We start from the raw sequence: 24,645 nt of genomic DNA, 5'->3' as shown, positions 1-24,645 counted from the left end.
CCACATGCTTCCGAGGTGCCTGCAGATACCACGACTTGGATCCGGGGTGCCGTGGTCCTCAAAGCGACATCTCTGCTGGGCTCACACTTTAAAGAGCTTCCTGGGAAGCATCGCTGGATTTCTTTTCCATTCATTGGGATTTAACACACATAGCATCCCGTTTCTCAATCACGTCAAGTAGAATGTACCATTGCTCCATTCTTTTTCAACCTGGACTCTTGACATCGTTGCCCACCACCACCAGCATACCCCACTCCCCCCACGAACCCCTTATTCTGCATGCTGTCCCTACAGGTTCATCAATCATTTCATTTCTTGACTGCTGCCTCCGTGAATAGTGACGGTGGTCCCAAAAGTCAAATGAGACCCTTGACAAGATCAATCTTTTCTCCGCTGATGGCGTCCACTGGCCCAGTGGTGAGGATTTGGTTGGCCAATCTGCATAGGTAACAACTCCCGGTCGCTGTCGCCACCTTGTCTGCAGCCAGGGCTTCGTTGGCACTCCACTCAAGCTCTGACTCTGCGTGCCAGGCTGTGCATGAGGGTGCTCTGCCTGGTCGCCTGAGCTCTGACCACGTCCACGGGGGGGCCTGCTCTCCATGGGGCGCTGGCGAGTCTCACTGAGCCCCAGTGTGGATGCTTCCTCTCTGCCTGGATGGGTGGTGTTTGGATCCAATCAATCGTCTGTGGGAAGAGAAGGGATTGGCACGGGATGGAAATCGACAGGAGACAGGGTGGGAAGCCTTTTGCAAGCTGGTGTTTCCTCCAGATGATCAACCTCTCCTTTTCGCTGACAAACTGAACAGCTTATGTTGAACCAAAGAGAAAGGGGAAGTGAAAGAAAAAAAAAACTGTCAACCAACTGTCATGGAGTCGATGCAGACTGAACTATCCCTTTGAGTTTCCGAGACCGTAACTCTACAGAATAGAAGCTTCCTCCTTCTCCCAAGAGAGGATAAAGAGGTAAAGTGCTGGAGAGGGGGCAGGGCTGGGGATACCACCAGACACAGCAACGCCACCTCATATTTTGAACGGCTGGGCCCCCATCCTTGTCCTGTGTGCCTTTAGAAACTCCCCACCACCCACCACTCCTCCCCCATCTGAAATGGATTTGCAGGATCAGCTTGATCACTGGCATTAATTTCTCTCTGTGCTTGGAATTGGCTCAGTGTGGCGGGGGCAGTGAGGTGTCGTTTTCTGGGACCAGCCCCACCCAGTGTTAATTGCATCCTCCGAAACGGAGTCATCGAATCCCGGTTTCTCAGGCTGCCTCTCCCTCCCAGCATCAGTTGGGGTGGATTAAAGTGGGCCACGGCCACGCCATGCTCTCGTGGCCTTGTTTTTAATTCTACAGCCGCATGCAGTATAGAAATTGAGCACGTTCAGACTCGTGACAGCTCCATGTGTATCTGAAGACAACGAGGCCCCACTGACTTTTCAATGATGGATTTTTTTTTTTTTGGTGGTGGTGGTAGGGGGATAGAGATCGCCAGGCCTTTCTTCCAAGGCAACTCTGGGTGGACTCCACCTTTTGGCTGGCAGCCAGGCACAGGAACTGTTGCTGTGTTCAAAGGCTGTAACTCTTTTCCGGGAGTAGAAAGCCCCATCTTTCTCCAGAGGAGCGGCTGGTGGATTTGAACTGCTGGCCTTGCAACTAGCAGTCCCATACATAACCACTACCCCGTCAGAATTCACAGAAACCCGGCCACTTAAACAGGCGATGGAGGGAGAGCCCAGGAAATGGCATCAAATCGTAGCTGGCAGCAGATGAGTTCATCACTGGCACGGGCAGGAGCGCAGAGTCAGGAAAGAGACCAAGACAGGGATGTGTACACCATTGCAGGACAGAAAAGCTTTACAAGATTGGCCCAAGGACCTCTGGCCATGGCAGTCGGCATGCCTCCTGCAATGTGAATCCCAGTACCCCAAATTCGACCTGGCGCACAGTCAGACACGTCCTTGAGGCTGATTAGAGACCCTTCTCATCATCCACTTCAAATACACTCTGCTTGAGGACCAAGTGTCTCTCATTGCTGGTCAGTGGTCAGAAAGAGTTCAATGCAGGCTGAATCCGCCTGGGGCGTCCCGACTTGAACCAAGTGTCCCTTGATTCACTGAAAATGCAGCCTTCCACGGACCAGGGAGACTGAGGTATCTGTGGTGGGTTCGAACTGATCACCTTTCACCTGGCAGCCCAGCCCTCGACTTGTCTGTGCTTTTTGTACTCTTTTCCTCTCAGAGCCTCGGTTTCCGCATCTATAAAATGGGAATGGTCCTGATAACCACCTCCCGGGACGCCTGTCCGTGGGTTCACGTAGATCAGGCTGCTGGCATGCTAAGGACCCCGGGTAGCATTATGAGTTAAGCACTAGATGACTCACCACAAGGTCAGGAACTCACCTGAGGACTTAGTTGCAGGAAGCTGTCTGTTCCCATTAAAATCTCACAAACGCACTGCGGTTAAATCAGTTCCACTCACAGTGACTAAAGGACAGGCTAGAGGTGTCCCTTTGAGTTTCTGAGGCTTTAAATCTTTTCCAGACGTAGACAGCCTCAGTATTCTCCCTTGGAATGGCCGTTGAGTTTGAACTTCTGACCTAGCAGTTAGCCCAGGGACTATGCAGAAATCCACAGGACTTTGGAAGCACACAGAGGAGATTCTGTTGAGCAGAGGGCCGCTTTGAGGCAGAATTGACTTGGTGGCAGTGAGTTCTTTAGAGTCTGAGGCTGGCATGAGGGTCAGCATGGAATAGTGGGGATGAACAGATTCCTGAGAAATTTCTCTTTTTTTTAGTCATTTTATTTGAAAAAATAATAGAAATTTATAAATTATCAAGGATTCATGAGGGAGGGAAGTGGGGTAGGAATGAAGAGCTGATACCAAGGGCTCAAGTAGAAAGAAGATGTGTTGAAAATGATGATGGCAACAAATGTACAAATGTGCTTGACACAATGGAAGTACGGTATGGATTGTGATAAGAGTTGTAAGAGCCCTCCAATAAAATGATTAAAAGGAAAAAAATAAATTTATTGAGATATAATTTGCATATCATACAGTGCATAGTTCAGCCGTATTAAAGAGAGTTGCATAAATAGCGCTGCCATCACTTCTAGAACCTTCTCCTGAGTTATTTCTGCCCATGGCTGGCAAGGATGGGGGGTGGTTGATTCCAACGATGTTTCGGTTCTTGGGTGAAAACAGTGTGCGTGGTCATTTAAACAGCGCAGCATAGGTGTGCGGCGGAAGCCACGTCTCACCCTAGTGCCTGAGTGGGCAGCCCCGGAGTTGGGAGGGCCCGGCCTTTGGAGTCTCCCGTGGAAGCCCGGGCTTGGAGGAAACCGGCCAGGCCAGGCCACAGCGCCGCGGCCAGGACCCTACAATTGGAGCAGTAGGGAATGGCCAAACCAACTGTAGGCGGCGGGATCGCATCTCTCCCCATCTGGACTGGAGCCCTAGCTCCTTTGCTGGTGTGGTGTTGGCGCCCTGGTGGGGTGAGTCGGTTCCTCACCCCCAGGTCGGAGGTTTGAACCCAGCACCCTCTTGGAGGGGGAGAGACAAGGCTGTCTGCCCTGTGAAGAGTGACAGTCTCAGAATCCTGCCCCCCTCCACCTCCAAAGGGGCAGTTCTGCTCTGTCCTGCAGGTTCACGAGGAGCTGGAATGAATTCGATGGCGGGGAGTTTGATGGGAGCGTGTTCGTGTGGGCTGCCCCCGTAACGATGGACAGGCTCTGGAATCCTATTCGAGGACCTCCTTTTGTGGAGGACCACCCCCCACAGACTCCTCGTCCCAGAGGTGGCTTTGAGGGCAGTGTTCCCTCACTCCTGATGGCCCATCAGTGGCAGTCGGCTCTTTCTTCCACCACAGGAGGAAGTGGTGTTGGGAATTCCTCGGGGGCAGGACTGAGTGGGGAGGTTTGTTCCCAGGGAAGCACCGAGGAGTCTGAAGACTTTTCAGGAGCACTTGCTCAACAGGGGCGCAGTCCTGGCAGCTTGTCCTGCTTCTGGCAAAGGCACAATTTCCCTGCCCATGCCACCGCCCCTCGAGCTGCAGGCCAGGGCAGGCCTCTGTCGCCCATTCTCTCCTCCATTCAGACCTATTTCTCTGGCTCTCTTTCCAGTCATTTCCAATCATTCCACCACCTTCAACATCAACTCAAATGGCCCCTAACCCAAACTCACCCCCCCTCACTCCCTCCACTCATAATCGTGGGTTTCCGGATTTTCCCCCTTCCACATCAGTTTTGGAAAAAAAAAATCACTTTATTGGGGGCTCGTACAACTCTTATACATCCATCTAGTGTGTCAAGCACATTTGTACTTGTGTTGCCATCATCATTCTCAAAACATTTGCTTTCTACTTGCGCCCTTGGTATCAGCTCCTCATTTTCCCCCCTTTCTCCTCCCTCCGCCCCCCTCATGAACCCTTCATAATTCTTAAATTATTATTATTTCGTCATGTCTTACACTGTCTGATGTCTCCCCTCGCCCACTTCTCTGTTGTCCATCTCTCAGGGAGGAGGTTACATGTAGATTCTTGTAACCGGTTCCCCCTTTCCACCCCATATTCCCTCCACCCTCCAGGCATCGCCACTCTCACCACTGGTCCTGAAGGGGTCATCTGTCCTGGATTCCCTGTGTTTCCAGTTCCTATCGGTACCAGTGTACATCCTCTGGTCTAGCCAGACTTTTAAGGTAGAATTGGGATCATGATAGTTGGGGGTGAGGGGAGGAAGCATTTAAGAACTAGAGGAAAGTTATATGTTTCATCATTGCTACACTGCACCCTGACTGGCTCCTCTCTCCACATCAGTTCTTGTTCCTGACACTGCACTCACCCTCCGCTCGGTGTGGGGCTCCGAGGCTCACCCATGTCGTCACAGGTATCACCACTTCACCTCGCTTTCTGACAGACTCGTATTCCATCGCTTGTATGCGGGACAACCCCCAAAGTGAGGCCATGGCCATCAAGTTGAGGCTGACCCACTGGCATCCCATAGGACAGTCGAACCGCCTCCACCTCCCCACCCCCCGAGGATTTCTAAGACTCCACAGCTTACTCTGTTGTCCTCGCACAGCGGTTCTCAACCTGTGGGTCGTGACCCCTTTGGGGGTTGAACGACCCTTTCACAGGGATCGCCCGATTCATCACAGTATCAAAATGACAGCAATGAAGTAGCAACGAAAATAATGTTATGGTTGGGGGGCTGGGGCGGGTCCCCACCCCACCCCATGAGGAACTGGATGAAGGTCGCGGCATGAGGAAGGTTGAGAACCACTGCCCTAGCTGGTCTTTCTGCCTAGGAGCTGCTGACCAATTTGCTTAACCACTGTGCCATAGGGCTCCTTGGTCGGTGGACATTTACCGAATACTTTTTAGTAGAGACTCGAGTGGAGTCCTGGTGTAGTGGCTTGCTCACTGGTGCTGCTAACCGGAAGGTTGGCAGTTCAAACCCACCAGCCACTCTGAGAGAGAATGAGGAGGCCGTCTCTTCCCATCAAGAATTACAGCCCTGGAAAACCTAAGGAGCAGTTCTACTCTGTCTATACAACCAGCATCAACTTGATGGCCGTAGGTTTTTATTCTAGAATCAATCCGGCTGACACAGCTTATCACTACCCATCACCAACAGGGAGCGTGGGCCCACTAGCCTTGGCTTAGCCTCAGCAGGACTTGCCCAGCTAGACTGTGTCGAGACGGGGAGATGTCCCATCCCAATCAGGCCTCAACGTGATCAAAGAAGTGGGGACGCTGGCTCGTGCAGACTGAACCAGTGGTGTCTGCTGTTCTGAGCAAGCCAGTAACGACCTCCCACTGTCCCTTTCGGTGCAAAGAGCACGCAGCCAGGCCTGACGGAGGCAGCCCGCCCCAGGGCGGTGCCAACGGCCAACAGACCGGGCTGCTCACCCAGAGGCTGGCATTTCAGGAGCAAGGTGTCCCAGTGTCCCCTCAACATACGTGTGGTCAATCCTCATCTCGAAGCCCTTTGGGGAGGGGTTGTCTTTGTTCTGCTCGGGAGGCAGGATTAGCAGCACCTGTGTCTGGAGTCCCTCTCTTTTGAGAAGGCGAGATGAAGGCACCGAGGGAGGACTCGGGGCCACCCCAACAGAAGGAAAACAAGGAATCCAGAGGCAGAACCTTCCCCAGAGCCAACAGAGAGAAAGACTGCCCCCTAGAGCCCACGTCCTGAACTGGCAGCGGTGGCCTAATCGGTGAGAAAATATTTCTCTGTTTGTTAAAGGCACCCTTTTGTGACGCACCTATCTAGCAGCAGTAGATAGCGAAGATGCTCTGCCCATCGACTTCCCCCAAGTCAGCCACTGAAACCCCGAGGGGAGGCCCTTCGACGCTGACACATGTGGGTCGCCGGGCTTTGGACAGCCCCTCAACCACCCTCCTTGTGTTGGCTGAGTTGACCTTGGACATTTTTGTTCTCATGCCTATTGTTTTGATTGCTCTTATGAAAGCACAACCACACTGGGGCTTTGGGAGGCAGCCCTGGCCCCTCAGGGTCTTTGAGCACTCCCTGTCTCATCCTGCATCTCGTCTTCCGGGAGGGTGGGGAGCCCAGCCCCGGGTGACAGAGCGTGCATGGTGGATGTTGAAACGCTGGGACAAGCAGGGCTGGAGAAACATGCCTGGCGAGGCCACCTGATAGTTAAGCAAGGGCCGTGGGGGCGGCCTCCTGCACTGGCGTGTGTCATCTAGTGGGGAGCTGACCCCTAAGCATCCACTTCCTCATTCCCGTGGTCTCCTTTGGCCCTGGGCCATCGAGAAAGGCAGGTCCCAGCAGAGTAGCCTGGCTGCGCTTCCTGGTTATTCCCTGCCTGGGGTCCCCTCTCACCCGCAGTCCTCGGCCTCTTAATGTGGCTAAGTTCTCTCTTTCAAGACAAAGTGTATTGCTTGATCAGCTCCGGCCCATAGCGACCCCATGCACAGCAGAACAGAACCCTCCTGAGGTCCTGCACCAACCTCCCAGTTGTCCCTGTGCCTGAGCCCACGGTCACGGCCACTGTGTCCGTCCATCTCCTGGAGGGTCTTCCTCTTTGTCGCCGCCCCTCCACTTCACCAAGCAGGATGCCCTTCTCCAGGGACGGGTCTCTCCTGACAACCTGTCCAAAGTGCTGGAGGCACATTCTGGCCCCCTCGGCCTCTAAGGCATGTTCTTCCCAGACGGACTCGTGGGTTCTCCTGGCAGCCCACGGTCCTTTCCCCATTCTTCGTCAGCACCGTGATTCCCATGCAGCGATTCTTCTTGGGTCTCCAGTGAAAATGTCCTCGCGAGGGCCGGGTGCATCTTAGTCCTCAAAGTGCCCTTCCTGCTTGTCCACACTCCAACGAGGTCTTGTGCGGCAGCTGTACCCAAATGCTGGGCGTGTCGCCCATCTCTTGGCTGCGGCTTCCAATCGGCATCGATGGTGTGAAAAATAAAGCCCTTCGCAGCTTGAAGCTCTTCTCTGTTTTATCTCTGATGGGCCCCGGTGCGGGAAATGTGATTTTCTTCCCATCGGGTTGTCATCTACCCTGAAGGCCGCCGTCTCCATCAGCAAGTGCTTCAAGTTCTCCTCACTCTCAGCAAGCCAGGTCATGCCAAGTGCGCAGCACACGTTGGGAATAAGCCTTCCTCCCGTCCTGATGCCTCCTTCTTCTTCATGTAAGCCAGGTGCTTGGATGATCTGCTCAGCCTCCGGATGGCATAACTAGGTGGAAGGCAGACAACGCTGACACACACCTCTCCTTGTGTTAAACCACCCTGTCTGTCCGGGTCTCTCGGTCTGTACACAGGTTCCAAACGAGCACGGTGAAGTGCTGCGGAAATTGTATACTTCCCACCGTTTGTCTGGCCCACAGTCGAATATCTTTGCGTAGGCAAGGAAACACGAGCCAGGGGCTAGCGCTAACCTTCTTGTCAGGACTGGTCTTTAGCAATCCTTTAGAAACCCTGGGGGCACTGGCGGGTTAGGGGTCAGCGTTTGAAATAAGATGAGGCCGCTGCTTCCTTCACAATGCGCAGATTCGGAATCTCCTTGGGGTAGTTCGACTCCGTCCGGTAGGGTTGCAATGAGTCAGAATTGGCCCAAGTGCTGTGAGTTTGGTTTGCGTTTATCAGATTGATACATGCCTAGTGCTATCACCTGGGGGCTAAAAAAGCGCCTGACCATTGAGTCGGTTCTCATGGTGACCCTGTGACGATGGTTAAGTTGCCTGTGTGATCACGGGTGTCAAAGGGATCAGGTATCAGGCATCAAAAAACAAAAAATCATATCATTGTGAATGGGGGGGGGTGCGGAGTGGGGACCCAAAGCTCATCTGTAGGCAACTGGACATCCCCTTAGAGAAGGGTCGCGGGGAAGAGACGAGCCAATCAGGGTAGCAACGATGAAACATACAACTTTCCTCTAGTTCCTAAATGCTTCCTCCTCCCCCACTATCATGATCCCAATTTTACCCCACAAATCTGGCTAGACCAGCGGATGTACACTGGTACTGATAGGAACTAGAAACACAGGGGATCCAGGACAGATGACCGCTTCAGGACCAGTGGTGAGAGTGGCCATACCGGGAGGGTGGAGGGAAGGTGGGGTAGAAAGGAGGAACTGATTACAAGGATCTACATATAACCTCCTCCCTGGGAGATGGACAACAGAAAAGTGGGTGAAGTGAGATGTCAAGACAGTGTAAGACATGACAAAATAATAATAATTTATAAATTATCAAGGGTTTGTCAGGGGTGGGGTACAGGGAGAGGAAAAATGAGGTGCTGATACCAATGGCTCAAGTAGAAAGCAAATGTTTTGAGAATGATGATGGCAACAAATGTACAAATGTACATGACACAATGGATGGATGGATAGATGGATGGATTGTGATAAAAGCTGTAAGAGCCCCCAATAAAATGATTGAAAAAAAAGAAATACTATGTCTAGGGTCAGGTGCGCCTTAGTCCTCTGGTCTTCAACATTTTAAAGAGTTGTTTTTTTAACTTTTTATTAGGGACTCACACAACTCTTATCACAATCCATACATATATCAATTGTGTAAAGCACATCTGTGCATTCTTTAAAGAGGTTTTGTGGCGCAGATTTACCGCCCCCCCCAAAAAAAAAAAGAAAGAAAGAGGATGGTATGAGCTGCCCATTCCTAAGCTTTCCCATGAACATTCGCTTCCATGCAGATAGTCATGAGTGTCCTTCTTACCAACCCTATTCCCTGCACACACACAACAAACCCAAACTTCCACAAGCACCCACTGTGACAACTGCCCAGTGTCCTTGTTTGCCTGGCACTAAGGAGATTCTCAGACATGGGACATGAGACATAGTACTCTTAGCTTGTCATGATCCACACAGTCAAATGCCTTTGCACGGTCAATGCCACACAAGGAAACATCTTTCTGGTGTTCTCTGCCTTCAGCCAAGAGGCGTCCATCTGACACCAGCAATGATTTCCCTCACACCATGTCCTGAGCTGAATCCTGCTGGAATTTCTGGCAGCTCCCTGTTGGACCGGTGCGACTGCTTTTAAATTCTTTGCAGGAGAATTTTACTTGCATACAGGATTAATGAGATTACCCAATACACCCACCTTTTTTTGGAAGGGACTCAGGTGTGGGTCTCTTCCAATCAGTTGGTCAGGCGCCTGACTTCCAAATTCCTTGGCTGCATTTCCAGGGCTTTATCAGTTTGTTGAAATATTTTGATTGGTATTCCATCAATTAATTCCCAGAGTCTTGATTTTTGCCAATGCCTTCAGTGAAATGTGCATTTCTTCCTTTCATATCATTGGTTCTTGATCGTACACAACCTCTAGAAAATGGTTGAATGTCAAGGAATTTTTTTCAGTACAGTGACTCTCTATAATCCTTCCATTAAAAAATTTATTATTAAAAAATCATTTTATTGGGGCTCTTACAGATCTTATAGCAATCTATGCATGTGCTATGTCAGGCACATTTGTACATATGTTGCCATCATCCTTTTCAAATTTTCTTTCTACTTGAGCCCTTGGTATCAGCTCCTCATTTTTTCCCTCCCTCCCCCACCCTCCATGAACCCTTGAAAAATTATAAATTATTTTTATTTTCATATCTTACACCATCCGCTGTCTCCCCATATTTCTGTTGTTCGTCACCCTGTGTGCGTGTGTGTGGAGGGGGTTATATGTCGATCATTGTGATCAGTTCCCCCTTTCTCCTCCCCTCATGGTATCACTACTCCCATTATTGTTCCTGAGTGGGTATCTGTCCTGGATTCCGTGTGTGGAAAGCTCTTATCTGTACCAGTGTACATGCTCTGGTCTAGCCAGATTTGTAAGGTAGAATTGGGGTCATGATAGTGGTGGGAGAGGAAGCATTAAAGAACTAGAGGAATGTTGTGTGTTTCTCTGGGCTATACTGCACCCTGGATGAGTCGTCCCTTCCTTGTGTCCAATTGCCCACAGATGGGCTTTGGGGCTCCACTCCACCTTCACCCTCTCATTCACATCAATATGATTGTTTTGGGTCTTCTGATGGCTGATAGCTCTTCCCGTTGACACCTTGTGATCACACAGGCTGGTGTGCTTCTTCCATGTGGGCTTTGTTGCTTCTCAGCTAAATGGCCACTAGTTTATCTTCAAGCCTTTAAGACTCCAGATGTTCTATCTTTTAATAGCCGGGCACCATCAGCTTTCTTCACCACATTTGTTTATGCACCCCTTTTGTTGTCAGCAATCGTGTTGGGAAGGTGAGCATCACAGAATGTCAGTGTGTTAGTCTGGGTAGACTAGAGAAACAAATCTAGGGAGACTCATGTGTGTATAAGAAAGACCTTTTTATAAAAGAGCAATATAAATTGAGAAACATCCCCATCCAGTCCAGATCAAGTCCATAAGTCCAATATTAGCCCATATATTCAATATTCATTCATAAATTCCTCTTCAGACTCACACAACACATGCAATGATGCCACATGCAGGAAACTCACAGGCCACTGGGTGGAAAGTCTTGTGGAGCATGGCAGTGGAACCATCTCATGCTGGCTCCAGTACTCCAGGGCTCTAGCTGTAGGAATGTCTCACCGGGAGTGAGTGAGTGTCCTGCCTCCACCAAGCTCTTTATCCCCTTAGCAGCTCCAAATGAGGTCATCAAGCTGCGACCTGATTGACAGGCTAAACTCCACCCCTTCACTCTTAAGCCTCAAGTTGGCAACAGGTTACATCACTACCACAGTCAGGTGACTAAACATATAAATATATGTACATGGATCGATGTCGCTATTGTTATATATAAATATATTTGCATATATGCATGCCTGTATTTAGACCTCTGTAAATGTCCTTTGCCTCCTAGTTTTTCCCTCTATTTTCTTTTACTTTCCTCCTGTCCCACGATCATGTGAGACCTTCATTCGACTCTCAGTAATTCCTCCAGGCTACATTGCACTTGATCGAACCCCACCAGGCATCCTACGCCCTCCTCGCCACCGCTTTTAGATCACTCATTCCTCATCTTCTTGGGATGCTTTCTGAATCCATCAATATTTTGCCCAAAGAATCTTTCGATAGTGCAACTCGAGGCTTATTTTCGTTTCCTTCAGTTCTTCAGGTTCAGTTTCCTCCAGCTTGAGCCACGCTGCGTGTGCAATTCCCTATGATTTTCTGACTAGGTCTTTGCACATTTCATTATAATGCTTTCCCTCATCTTCTTGAGCTGCCCTTCATTTTGGGCTCAGTTCTTGCCCTTCATCATTGCTTCCATTCACTGAAACTCCTCTGCAGTCAAGAAGTGAACAGCCTTGGTATCAGAGCGCATTGGAAAGTGGACTGAAGCAGATGGAGTGAGGTTCAAGTTTAACTCCTCATCATTCGGACTCCCTTTGGACTCATTGAACATTTGTTCTATTTAACTTTTCCCTGCTTTCTTTTTTGATGGAGTTTTTGTTTTATCTTATTATAATTGTTGGGTATTTTGGGGGGTTTGGTAGAGTTTTGGGGGGTATGTTTTTCTGCATATAACATCCAGGAAATATAAATCTGTAGGGTCAATAATTGGATTAATGGTTTTCTTGGGGGTGTGGCAGAAGTTGGGGGGCAATAGGGAGCTAACTACAGTGAGTACAAGAAAGATGAAAATATTCCAAAATTGATTGTGTGTGGTGATGATGGCACAACTCTTTAATAAACTCGAATTATCGAATTGTCTGCGATGTGAATGTCAGTACAGCTTTTATTTTAAAGAGCAAGTTTTAGGTTGTCTCCTGACCTTCTGCGTGTCTTATTTTCATTACTGTCTTTTTTTTTTTTACTGTCTTTTTTTTTAATGACATTTTTCATGTATTACCTTCTTGACATTGTCCAGCCATTCATCTGGTTTGGGATCATAAAGGTCCAAAGCAACAAATCTCTACTTGAGACGATTTCTAATTTTCAGGTTTTCTCTCATGGAACGACTGGTGGGCACGAACCTCGGACCTTGTGGTTAGCATCTCCGTGCATAACCCGCTATGCCTCTGCTCATACCTGTTGTTAGGTTTGCGCTGGATGATCGGATGTCCACCACCAGGGGGCGCCAGAGAAAAGCCGACCGCCTCCTCGGCCCGGCGCGCTGAGCTTCGCGCCGGAGGTAGCTTGGTCCTCACGGCGTCCCGTCGCGCGGCGGTTGCCGGAACGACGAGCCGGGAAACCGCCGGCGTCTGCAGCCTGCCACGGGATTGTACGCCTTGCAGAACTTTGGATTGGGAGTCTCTCGGGAAACCCCGGAACCCAGGGAAACGTGAGTCGGAAGGCTGAGCCGGCCTGGGAGTGGTCCTCGGGGTGGACGTGGGGACACGAGGACTGAGCGCCCGCGTTCCCGCCGGCACGGAGCTGCACCGGCGTTCCGGCTCTGCCCACCGCCCTCCCGGGGGCTCGTCGGGCGCAGCCCGGCTTGGTGGTAGCGGATCTGGGGACCGTTAAGTGTCTCAAGCCTTTGTTCGAAGATGCATTTCCTGGCGACTCTCTAGAGAGTTCGGCCCGCGCTGGGCGACTCCCGCGGGCGCTGCCGTCGAGTCGATGGCCACTCGTGGCCACCCTGTAGGCCAGGTGGACCCGCCCCTGTGGGCTTCTCTTTGCGGGCGCAGAGAGAGAGCCCAGTCTTCCTCGCGAGTAAGGGCTTGCGATGGGCTGCCTAGCAAGTGGCCCACGACACCCCCAGGGCCCCGCAGAACTGGCCCCGACACGCCGCTTATTTTCCTGCCGGTCCTCGAGGATCGAGTGAGGAACTTGACGGGCGTGGGGCTCCATCTCATATTCAGCCCGGCCTGTCGCCCGAGGTAGATCCCGCATTCAGGCGCAGGCGCGAGGCCGGGAGAAAGCCGTCCAGCCCGGTGAGACTGCTTCGCTTTCTCGCCCCAGATGGCCCTGCGCCCCGTGGCCCTGCGCCCCGTGGCGTCCTTTCTCCGCCTGTGAGACCAGGGACCTGCCCTCCATAGTGGCAGCTTCAATGCCTAGCCTGTCCGTTGACAGGGCCTGGACTCGGGCTCCCACCCATGTAAATGAGCATCCCGCCCCATTTATTTCCTCCCTTTCGTGGCTGTGTGTTCCTGGAGCAGTCATGTCACCTCTTTGGATGTAAGTTTCCTCATCTGCCGAATAATTGGGGGAGGGAGGGTGTTTAAGGATGAGAATGACCATCGAATGCCCCGTAAATGCTTGGCCCTGTTGCTTTCTGCAGGGCCTCCAAGTTCCCTGTCTCTGTCCTCAGGGCCCAAAGCAGCCACCTGCAGTGCTGGCAGACAGCAAATCTCCTTTTAAATGCCATTGTTGCGTGTGCCCCACTCTGAGGTGTCCTGAGTTTAACTGGTCTGGTCCTTTTAAAAAGGACCGCCAAGGGATTCCGAAGCAAGCAGCCAGGGTGTGGCTAAGGGTTTGGGGAGGAGCTTGGGGTGATTCCTGCTGGCCATTGGGCTCACTCTCCTGCCCTTGCCGCCCTTCCCAGATGGCTCTGCCCTCCCACTGGTGCAGCGGGCGGCTCCTGGGTCAGCAGCTAGCCAGGCAGCGAGAGCAGGAGGCCCGGCTGCGGCAGCAGTGGGACCAGAACCGCCGCTACTTCCAGATGTCTAACATCTGCACCTCCAAGCAGGCCGAGTGGAGCTCGCAGACCTCCTACCAGCGGAGGTGACTGCCCCGGGGGTGGGGAGGTGGAGTGGGGAGGGGCCTGGGCCTGACAGCGCATCTCCTGGAGGGACTGAATAAATTATATTTGCTTGTGGGAGGTGATAGCTTCCAACCGAAAACTGAAACAACAGAATCGTAGGCTTACATTGTAAGAATGAGAAAATGTCCAGAAGTGTTTGAAGCAGAACTGAAAAGTCAGTCTCCTTGTCACTCCGGGTCTCCACACTTGTGTATGAACACACACTCAAGCCGAGGACCTAGTTTAAGACAGAGACACAGGTAAACACACTCACTCAATGCTTAGGCTTTGGAGTCAGACAGATCAGGATAGAAACCCCATCACTTGCTGTATGAGTGAGCCTCAGTTTTCTCATCGCTGAAGTCACGCTAAGACAGAATCTACTCTGTAGGGTGTGTGTTAGTTCATACAATGCCATTCACATACATACACTCACTCTGATAACTGTTATAATGCCATTCATATAAATACACGCTCTGATAGTCAGTATGTCATTCACATAAATATGTTTAATTGGTCGCAATTCATATAAATAAGCTCGCTCTCTGATCGTTAATATGTCTTCACATAAATGTGTGTGTGCGCGCATGTACACACACACACATAAACTAATTGGCATTGAATGGGCACTCACACATGGTGATCACGTGTGTAAAGCTTAGAACTGTGCCCCATCAGGTTTTTATGTCTTTCCTTTTTTTTAAGTTTTATTGACATAATTTACATATCATACAATTCAATGGTTTAAACATATTAAAAAGAATTGTGCCGTCAGTCATCACCATTATCAGTATTAGAACAGCTTATTCATTGTTCCTCTCCTTGTTAATAGCTCTCCATCCATCGGGTTTTCAATGGATGATCTTTCAGAAGTAGATGGCCAGGCCTTTCTTCTGAGGTACCTGTGGATGTATTTGAACCTCCAACCTTTTAGTTAGCAGCCCAAACGGCTAACCTATTGTACCACACAAGGACTCCATGCATATGCATAGATACATGTACTTACACACATGTATATCGTAGCCCTGACACATGGTTTTTTGTTTGCTGTAAGTAGTTGATACTATTGCTACATGAGGAGCCCTGGTGGTGTAGTGGGTTACATTCTGGGCTGCTCGCCACTAGGTCAGCAGCTGGAAACTACTAGCGCTCTGTAGGCAGAAAATGAGGCTGTCTGCTCCTGTAAAGATTTACAGTCGGATATGTAGATTAAGTGCCAGTAAAACTGTGTGTGTGGGGGGGAAGATTTACAGTCTGGGAAACACACAGAGGCAGTCTACTCTTGTCTATAGGGTCGCCGAGTCTATATGAGTCAGAATGGACTTGATGGCATGCTGGGTTTGGTTAACCCAATCCGATGCCATTGAGTCGATCGTGACCCTATATCAGGTTTCTGAGACCTTTACGGGAGCAGACAGCCTCATCTTTTTCCTCGGAGTGGTTGGGGTGGGTTCAAACTGTTGGCCTCGAGGTTAGCAGCCGAACTGGTAACAGACTGTGCCATCAAGGTTCTTGATGTTGACGCAGACTATTAAAGGTTTGTATCACCACAGGAGACCTGCCCAGCCCCCAGCAGAGCAGAGCCCAGCGGTCCACCATGTGTGCATGCGTGTGTGTTTCAAGTAGTTAGTGTATTGGGGTCCCTTCTCACCCAGCATGCATGCCTATCAGCGGGAGAAGCTGCAGGAGGAGAAGAGGCGGAGCCTGGAGGCCCGACGCGAGAGGCTCCGGCAGCTGGTCCTGGAGGAGCAGGAGCTGCTGGCCCAGGAGCTGAAGGAGCTGAGGCTGAGCATGAACCTGCGGGAACAGAGAATCCAGGAGCGACACAGGGACCTGAAGTCAGCCAGAGAGGAGCAGAGGAAGCTGGTGACTCCCCTCCTACCTCCCCCTAACCCCCCCACACACACAACCCCTGCCGGTGGATGCACATGGGCACCCTCAGACTAGGAAGCGCTCTCAGTCCTTACTCAGTGGTGGGTTGGTGTGAGCTACCTCTGTCATCCACGGCCTCCTGAAGGATTCGGTCAGAACCTTGCTCTCTGTGCTGGTTCTGTGGTCCCTTAGGGTCTGGGGGTGGTGTCTTTCCCCTTCCACAGTAGCTGGGGGCATGGAGAGCCCGATCTGCCTTGTAGTTTCACCCTGGACGGTGCCAGCTACTGCCCCAAGCTCAGCTGCTCACCAGAAGGTCGGAAGAGGGCCGTGCCCGCTCAGCAGTACCTCAGAAGAAAGCCCTGGTGATCCCGACACCCCATTGGGGCACAGCTGCACTCTCACACGCATGGGGTGGGCTCCACGGCAGCTTTCGATTTTGTTAAACAGATGTTGGTCCCTGATGTTGCCCCTGGCAGAGCACTTTGCTCTCTGGCTCTGGTCAGGCGTCTGGCCTGGGCCTCAGGGTGGTGGGTGCCAGGCCAGGTGCAGTGAGCACATCATGGGAGGAGCACTGAGCCCTGGCTGCTGGGGACAGAACTGGATTCAAGGGGAGACGCCCACAGCTCCCTCCTCCCCTCACTGTGCTTCCTGGGCAGATTGCCGAGCAGCTTCTGTACGAACACTGGAAGCAGAACCAGCCCAAACTACGAGAGGTAAGCCCAGCGCCCTCCCCGAGCGGAGTTCTGCACACACTTGCTGGTGCAGGGGGCCCGGCCGAGCAGCTCCTGTGGGAAGAGATGGAAGTACTCAGTGAGGATGTTGGGTGGGGGGCCAGCCGGGGAGTGTCGCCCACTCAGGGAGGGCCTGGAAGGCAGCTCGCTGTCCCGGTTAGTGGAGCCACCAGGGACCTCACGTTCCTCCTCCTGTCCATAGATTGAGCTGGACCTTCACAGGAAGCACGTGATCCACTCCTGGGAGACCCAGAGAGAAGAAAAGAAACAGGTGTGGTAGCTTACTGGGGAAGGCAGGGGGCGCACAGGCCCTGGGGCCACGCTTGGGACAGTCCCCACCTCTTCAAGTTTGCCGCTTATTCCATGAAGGGGTCTGACACAGTAAGACCGTCTCGCAGTGACCGCTCTCGTGTTAAACAGAACATTGACTCCTGCAGGGTCTAGGGTCCTAAGAGAGCGTCGTTCTCGGGGGCAGGACTAGGCCAGGTGGTTAGGGCTGGCAGACCGCCATGGGGGCATGTACTTGGAATGCCCGTCTTGAAAGGCCTCTTTGTCACTTGATGTAATTGCAGCATAAGCTCGCAATCTTGGCTAATGGCGGCACCTCCGGGTAAATGTCCACTCATTCACCTGTCCCAGTGCCCTACCCTGGATTTGTCTGCAGACCCAGTGGTTGGATTGGAAGGGGGCGGAGACCCAGAATCCCCCAGCCAGGTGCTAACTGAGCACAGAGGATTGGGGCCTAAGAGGCTGCCCCATGGCCAGAACCACACAAGTGCCTTGTGGGGATGAGTAGGCACCAGGGGCCTGCTGGAGAGGTGCCACGGCCTGCAGAGCCTCACCTCCCGGGTCTGTGGGGCCCCTTGTAGCAAGAAGCCAGAGAAGAGGAAGAGGAAGCGCGGTTTGAGAACGACTATGAGGTGGCGCGGAGGGAGGCGATGGAAAGGCTGAGAGCGGAGGAGGAGCGGAGGCAGCGGGAGGAGAAGCGGCAGGCTGAGGCGCTGCGGCAGCAGATGGAGGAGCTGAAGGCAAAGGAGGTAGAGGTGAGCGCTGGCCCCTTGCCACCCCGTCCTGAGGACAAACCGCATCGTGGTCTGGGCCCTCTCTGCCCTCCTGATTGCCCGTCCTGGGTGTCCCGTGTCCCCAGATTCTAGGATGTGCATGACTCACTCAATCCATGTCCTCAGGAGTGCTTAGAGGCCTGCCTTCCCCGAGCTGCGGTCAGGCTTGGTGTTCCCATGTGCCGAGTCGTCCTGACCCAGGCTGATGGCTCAGCCCACAGCTCTGTGTGGGCTGAAGGTCTAGAGGCTCGGGCTTTAGCCCGCTGTGCACAGACCACGGAGCAAGGGTCTCCCCACTCAGAGCAGCCAGCCCCCTGGTCTCATTTGGCCTCTCTGGCTGACGGGTCTGAGAGCAGGCGGTTAGAGCTCCCTGCGCACAGGACCAGGGCGTGCTGGTGGTAGGGTCATTGTGAGTTCAACAGCAGCAGCAGTGCCGCAGTGAGCAAGGCCCGAGCAGGCAGGGGACCACTGTTAAGGTCCTGTGGGGGCGTAGGGCTGATCTTGTCCATGGCTTGGGGCAGGCTGGGGGGCGGGGGGTGAGGGGAGGTGGCTGGCTGAGGCGGGGCAGGTGAGCCAGCAGAGCTGGGCAGAGGTGCTGAGTCTCAGAGGTGGCCCTAGTTGGCCGACAAGGCGGCTACGGCGCATGCAGGCCCCTCAGCTGCCCTCCTCTGAGCTGGCTTCTGTCCGTGTGAGGGCGCAGGCGAGCGAGCTGAAGAAGGAGCAGGAGCACTTGCTGAGGCAGCGCTGGGAGCTGGAGAAGCTGGAGGAGGACAGGACGCAGAGGGCGGCCTTGAGGCAGAAGGCGGAGCTGGGGTGTGTGAGGCGGCTCCTCCTGGGCAGCAGGATGGCGGGCGGGTATGGGCCCCTCACCACTTTCCCAGCCTGGTAGCTGGGGCCCTGGGGCCCTCCAGCAGGCACCCTGTCATTGTAGTTGGCTCTGTGTGTGAGGCTGAGGGCAGCCCCGCTCTGTGTCCACAGGCGCTTCCTGAGGCATCAATATAACCTGCAGCTCAGCAGACGCGCCCAGCAGGTCCGCGAGGAGCTGGTGAGTCCAGCGTGCATGCAGCCGGCTTGCCCTCGCCCTCTCTTGACCACGACGTGGCTCATCGCTCACATGCGAGGGCATTCTCCAAAAGCGCAGTCCCTGGCCTCCCCCAGAGGGGATCACTGGGCGCACAGCCTTCCAGACAGAGAGGGGCTGGTTCTAAACAGAACTGAAGTCACGTGTGCACTTGACAGAGGAATGGGGAGCCGTGCAAAGGGCAGGGGGTCTGGCAGGATTCCTGTTGGCAGGGGCTTTGGGAAGCGTACTCTTTGCTGGGGCAAAGCCAGCCCCACTGCCCGCAGTGGGGACCTCCTGCCATGGCTGTGCTCCTGGTGTTTTCTCTCAGCCACCAGAAACATCTGTGGCACCGCCAGAGTGGGCCCTAGGACACTTGCCGGCTTTCAGTTCCCAGGAGGCGGGCGGGTGGGCGGGATAGGCGGCGGCCACACGGGGCTCTGCTTGGCCCGCAGGAAGCAGACCAGCGGATCCTGCAGGCGCTCCTGGAAAAGGAGGACGAGAGCCAGCGGATGCACCTGGCTCGACGCGAGCAGGCCCAGGCCGATGTGGCCTGGATGAAGCAGGTGCTTGAGGAGCAGCTGCGGCTGGAGAAGGAGCGGGAGGCAGAGCTGCAGGTGCTGCTGAGGTAAGGGCTGGCAGCCGTCTGGGCGTCTCCACCAGAGGGCCCTCACCGGGCACACCCATTTGTCCATCCTTTAGTCAGAGCACATCTGGACTGTTGCGCCCAGCTTTGGGGGTGGAGGGGTGGTTCCGGGCTGAAAGCGGCAGTCATGTTAGAGGGTCGAGATGTGTTGTTCCAAAGTGTTAGAAGTCTTTGGGAAACTGGCTCGGAATCAGGGAGGTGTTGTGTGTGGTGCACAAGCCTATACGGATGGGGCTGGATCCTCAAAACTACCCCCGTTGAGTAGTCAGGTAACCTGAGAACAGCACGCACTTTGACAGCCTTGAGGATTCGATTCAGACCCCAGCCCCTCCAGGGTCCCAACGGCAGTGTGACAGAGCACGGGGTTGGGGAGAGGGGGGGCGGCGGGCGTTTTCTGCAAAGAGATGTGGCGTGTTAAAGAAGGCAGTTTGCAGTGCGTGCGCTGACACTTCATGTGAACGTCGCCCTTCACGTGAAGCTTGCAAAGGCTTGTGCGAAGGACATGGGAGCGCAGGCTCGGGGCCTGGAGTGTTCCCTAGCTGACGCGCTGCTCTCATGCAGGGATGAGGCCAAGGAGGTGTGGGAGAAGCGAGAGGCAGAGTGGGCCCGAGAGCGGAGCGCACGTGACCGGCTGATGAGCGAGGTAACCCCAGGGGCCTGACAGCCCTTATCACAGTCCAAACAGCCACTGTGTCCAGCACGTCTGCACAGGTCTCCACCACCTGTCTCGCTCCCCACCCTCATGACCTCTTGATAAATTATACATAACGATTGTTTTCATATTGTATACCGTCTGTTGTCTCCCTTCACCCACATTTCTGTTGTTCACCCCCTCAGGGTGGGGGTGAGGAGGTTTAATACGTCACTCCTTGCAATCAGTTCCCCTCTTTCCCCTCCTTCCCCCATGGGTTCTTTCAAATGGGCCTTAAATAGCATAAAGGCAATAGAAGCTTATCAGATGATTCAGAAGTACAGAAAAGTGAAAAATGAAAGATAAACCAAAACCCCAGAAGCCTATCAGCACCCACCTGTATCAACACACCAAACCCATTGCTGATGAGCTGACCAGCCACAGCGACACCTTGTGTTTCTCAGGGGAACTGCGCCCTGTGTGTATATCTCACGTGAACCACAGCCATCTAGTCAGGGTCAACTCTCAGCCACCCTGTGCAGGGGTTCTGAGGCTGTAACGCGTTACTGGAGCACCCGGTAGGCTTGAACCGCTGACCTTGTGGTTAGCGGCCCACATGTATGCCCTGGTGGGTGGCGTGGTGGTTGTGTTGGACTACTACAGTCCGCAAGGTTAGCAAGGCTTTCCACTCCCACAAAGAGTTACAGGCTCTGAAACCCACTGGGGAAGTTCCACCTTGTCCTACAAGCTCTCCATGAGTCAGAATGGACTGGGACATGAGGTTTTGAATTCTTCTGTTCCTGTGAAGGGGGGTTGGGGGGTACAGGGACTAAAGTGCTTGGCTGTTGACCCAAAGGTCAGACTCATCAAGGACGGCAGAGGGGCGGTCTGCTGCTGTTGTGTTCGGTTCCATCGAGTCGGTTCCGACCCCGTGCACAACCGAGCCAAACACTGCGCCCGAGTCCCTTGTTGCACCTCATTGAGGGTCTTCCTCTTCTGCTGCCCCCTACTTCACCAAGCCCACAGTTTTCCTGCTAGGGCAGGTCACGGAGCAGCTGCAGCCGCAGCCTCTCCCAGGCTGGCAGGCAGAGCAGGCACGTGGTAGTCACACTGGAACCTGCCCTGTCTGTCTGTGGAGGACAGGTTCTGGCGGGGAGACAGCAGCAGATCCAAGAAAAGATGGACCAGAACCGGCGTGCCCAAGAGGAGTCCTTGAAGCAGCGGGAGCAGCTCATCTGCCAGCTGGAGGCGGCGAGGGAGCACGCACAGCACGAGAGGGAGGAGAGCAAGGCGCTCCGGGCGGCATGGACGCAGGAGCTGGGGGCCCAGGTGAGGCTCAGCCCGGGAGGCAGCAGCAGGGGCAGCCAGGGGCGACTCCCAGGCCTGTGACTGATGCCCCCTCATTTTGTTGCCAGTTAAAGCCCTGGCCACACAGCCAGGAATCAGAGTTCCCTCCCCAGAGCACCCACAGGTGCACACTCCCCCCGCTGTGGCCCGGGGTGGCTGATGTTGCTCCTGACCCCCAGGTGGCAGAGCGGCAGCTGCAGGCGCAGGATGAGGACCAGCAGGAGAAGTTGATGGAACAGGAGACCAGGCGGGCCGAGCAGCTCACCAATGCCCTCCTCCAGCAGGAAGCCCAGATGCTGGCCCGGCAGGGCTACCGGCCCAAGGTAGGAGCCTGCAAGGGCCACCTAGACACACTCCCATCGAGTGTGCCCCTGCCCCGCTCCTCTCTCGTCCTTAGCTGTCCGGGCTGGTTTCAGTCCGCAGTGGGACCTCAAATAGCCCTTGAGGTGATTTGCCCTGCCTCCTGCTGCCTGTCTACCCTGTCTGGGACAGAGTCCTCGAAGAGGAGCCCTGAGGGGTGGTGGAGGAGCTGCAGGGCTGCTCTGGCCTTAGACAGTCCGGATGTCTGGGAGCGAGAGGCCTGCTTCCAGCCCATCCGCCTCTTGCCCCCTCTGCTTGTCATTTCCCTCCGGTGGTCTCCACCCAGCTTCTTTCTCTCCTGATCTAAGCGCCCTGCACAGTGCAGCTGGGGAGCTCTAAGCAAAGCTGTGACCCTGTCCAAGGGAGGGAGCTGCTGACTAGGGCACCTGGATGACGAGGCCCTAGCAGGCCTGGCCTCAGCCCCTGCAAGCCCTGCCGGCAGCAGAGGGAGGGCTCCTTCCTTGGTCAGCTGGTTCCAGGAGGCAGGAAGGAAGGCCAGGCCTCTGTCTGCAGTTACCCTGGGATGGCCCAGCTCACGGGCCCTCCAAATGCTCAGGAGCAGCCCTTGCCTTGGCTCCTCTGCCCACGGATGGAGGAGGTTCCCAGGACAGAGGTCCTACGGAGGCACCGGGCACCCTTTCTGAGCCCCAGCCCTGCTGTTCACAGAGCCCTCGCAGGCCTTGTATATGGGTAGCGGTCGGAGCTTCTGCTGTGAACGGAGCCACCATTGAAGCTGGGCCTCTGGCTTGTACGTCAAATGGGATGCACTCCCAGAGACTGCCGGGCTGATCAAGCCTCTGTGTTCTTTGTCTTCCCAGGCTTACGGCCACCCCAAGATCGCCTGGAACTGACTCCGTGTGTTTCATCAGCACAGGGGTGCGGGTGCTGGGGTTCGCGGTGTGTAGCAGCCAAGGCAGGTGTATGCCACCGCACCCCTCAGGGATGTGAGCACTCGGCCATGACTGGCCAGACCCTGCGGTGCTGAGTCTCCTCGGAGCACCCGTCAGAGGCCCTTGCCTGCCTCTCGTGTCCGAGGAAGCCCTTGATGAGGTCCACAGCTGAAGCCCCTTGACGCGAGCTTCTGTCCTCCATACTGAGAGTGAGCTGTCCTGTTCCGTGGCAGGGCCTGTCCTCTCATCTTTCCCTGCGTTGTCGGCCTCCTGTCAGAGCCTAGCTAGAGACGTGAGGCAGCCCTTCAGGACTGAAAGCTGACGTAAGGAGTCTCTCTCACCAGCAAGTGAGCAGTGGGTCCGGGTGCCGTTACACAGGGCACTTGGAGAAGTGGGTCCATCCTTTGTTTTGCGAAAGAAGAGTGATTAGCCAGTGGTCCCTCCGAGATGCTCTGTTGGAAAGTACTGGGGCGGGGGGGGGGCGGGGGGGGACACCGGGGCAGCACTGCAGTGGAGCGCCATGCATGGGGTTGGGACAGCTGTCTCCTGGTGGCCTAATCCTTCAAAGGCAGCTTCAGGACCCCGCCCCCTGCCTGGGGGAGGGCCTTCCGCAGCTTTCCAGGATGTCCAGGTCCTGAAGGAGGCGCCTCAAGCCGGACGGCAGATCCGAAGGCCAGCTACCCTTCTCAGGAGCATCTCCCCAGAAGCTCCAAGGCCGGCACTCATGCTCATGACTGGTCATCATGGTTCAGTTCAAGACCCCATGTCTCAGCACATTCTCATCTCTGCAGATAATTACAGCACACTGGCCCATGGTCCCTAAAGCCGTAGCTGATTAAACCTCTCCATCTCAGGGCTGGGGTGGCCACACACGTCACCGTGCACAGAAGCAGGTGTGGCTCTGGGCTGTCCCGGGAACTAGGGCTCCTGCCCGTCAGGAGATGGGAGTTGGGCTCCGGCCCCGAAACCCACTGGGGGTCATACGGGTGGAAGGCTTCCGAGAATTCACGGAAGGACTCCATGATCTTCCATCCCTTTTTGAGGCCCCCTGGTACTGTCTCATTTCATAACCAGGGTGAACAGAATGTCTAATAAAGACTTGCAAATATTGACTGAATAAATTACATTTCTTTCCTTTTTTCTTTGGCGTGTCTGCTGCCTGGCTGTCACCTTCCTTCTCAGCGATAATCGTGTTATACCGACTCAATAATCCCATGCTTGGGAAGGGCAAAGGCAGATGGGGTGACACAATGGCTGCAGCAGCCATGGGCCCAAACAAGTGTCCTGGCAGCACGGACCAGAACCCATTTGACAGCACTTAACATAATATTGAATATGTATTTTATCCCTACCCAACCCAACCAATTGCCAGCAAGTTGATGCTTACAGTGGCCCTACAGGGTACAGGAGAGCTGTTCCCTAGTTTCCAAAGCAGTAAATCCTGGGAGCTGACAGCCTCATCTTTCTCTTGGGTTCACTCTGCTGACCTTGTGGGTAGCAGCTTAGCACAGACTCCATATTTCATCTCAAAGTGGAGCCAAAACATTTGCTTTCAAAATGTAGAGCCTACAACTGGGCACAGATGTGTGTTCTGGCCGTCCATGCAATGTCAGCGCTCATCACCAACTTCAGTCTTCAAATGACTGGTTGGTCTTCCTTGTGCCTTGATTAGCTTTCACACACATGAAAGATCAGATACCATGGCTTCGGTAAGGTCCTTGAAGCAGCATCACGCCACGCACATGCTCGTGCAAACACACACACTCCATTGACTCCATCACAGCTCAGTGACCCCCTGTGGTGCCAAAGTAGGGTTTTCAATGGTTGAATGGGGGGGGGGGCAAGGGGAGCAGATGGCCCAGTGTTTCTTCCAAGGCCCCTCTGGTGGGCTCGAAC

The 24,645-nt window shown here is 54.0% G+C and overlaps 1 protein-coding gene across 1 annotated transcript; it reads left to right on the top strand.

Moving 5' to 3' along the window:
• Positions 1 to 12,647: 12,647 nt before the first annotated feature.
• TCHP (trichoplein keratin filament binding) lies at positions 12,648 to 23,210 on the top strand. Its single transcript, XM_075534383.1, has 13 exons — positions 12,648 to 12,750; positions 13,954 to 14,132; positions 15,807 to 16,017; positions 16,680 to 16,736; positions 16,957 to 17,025; positions 17,624 to 17,797; positions 18,516 to 18,628; positions 18,794 to 18,860; positions 19,331 to 19,503; positions 20,083 to 20,164; positions 21,296 to 21,481; positions 21,679 to 21,822; positions 22,678 to 23,210. The coding sequence occupies exons 2-13, from the start codon at positions 13,954 to 13,956 to the stop codon at positions 22,708 to 22,710; spliced, it is 1,488 nt and encodes a 495-aa protein (XP_075390498.1). The 5' UTR covers positions 12,648 to 12,750; the 3' UTR covers positions 22,711 to 23,210.
• The last annotated feature ends 1,435 nt before the right edge of the window (positions 23,211 to 24,645 follow it).

Source organism: Tenrec ecaudatus, chromosome 16, assembly GCF_050624435.1.
Source record: "Tenrec ecaudatus isolate mTenEca1 chromosome 16, mTenEca1.hap1, whole genome shotgun sequence".
NCBI classification, from domain to species: domain Eukaryota; kingdom Metazoa; phylum Chordata; class Mammalia; order Afrosoricida; family Tenrecidae; genus Tenrec; species Tenrec ecaudatus.
This window is presented reverse-complemented; position numbering and strand designations above follow the sequence as displayed.

Coding starts and splice junctions, on each gene's coding strand:
- TCHP (XM_075534383.1), top strand. CDS start 13,954: ATGGCTCTGCCCTCCCACTGGTGCAGCGGGCGGCTCCTGGGTCAGCAG. Junction 17,026..17,623: donor AGAGAGAAGAAAAGAAACAG/GTGTGGTAGCTT, acceptor GGCCCCTTGTAG/CAAGAAGCCAGAGAAGAGGA. Junction 17,798..18,515: donor TGAAGGCAAAGGAGGTAGAG/GTGAGCGCTGGC, acceptor GTGAGGGCGCAG/GCGAGCGAGCTGAAGAAGGA.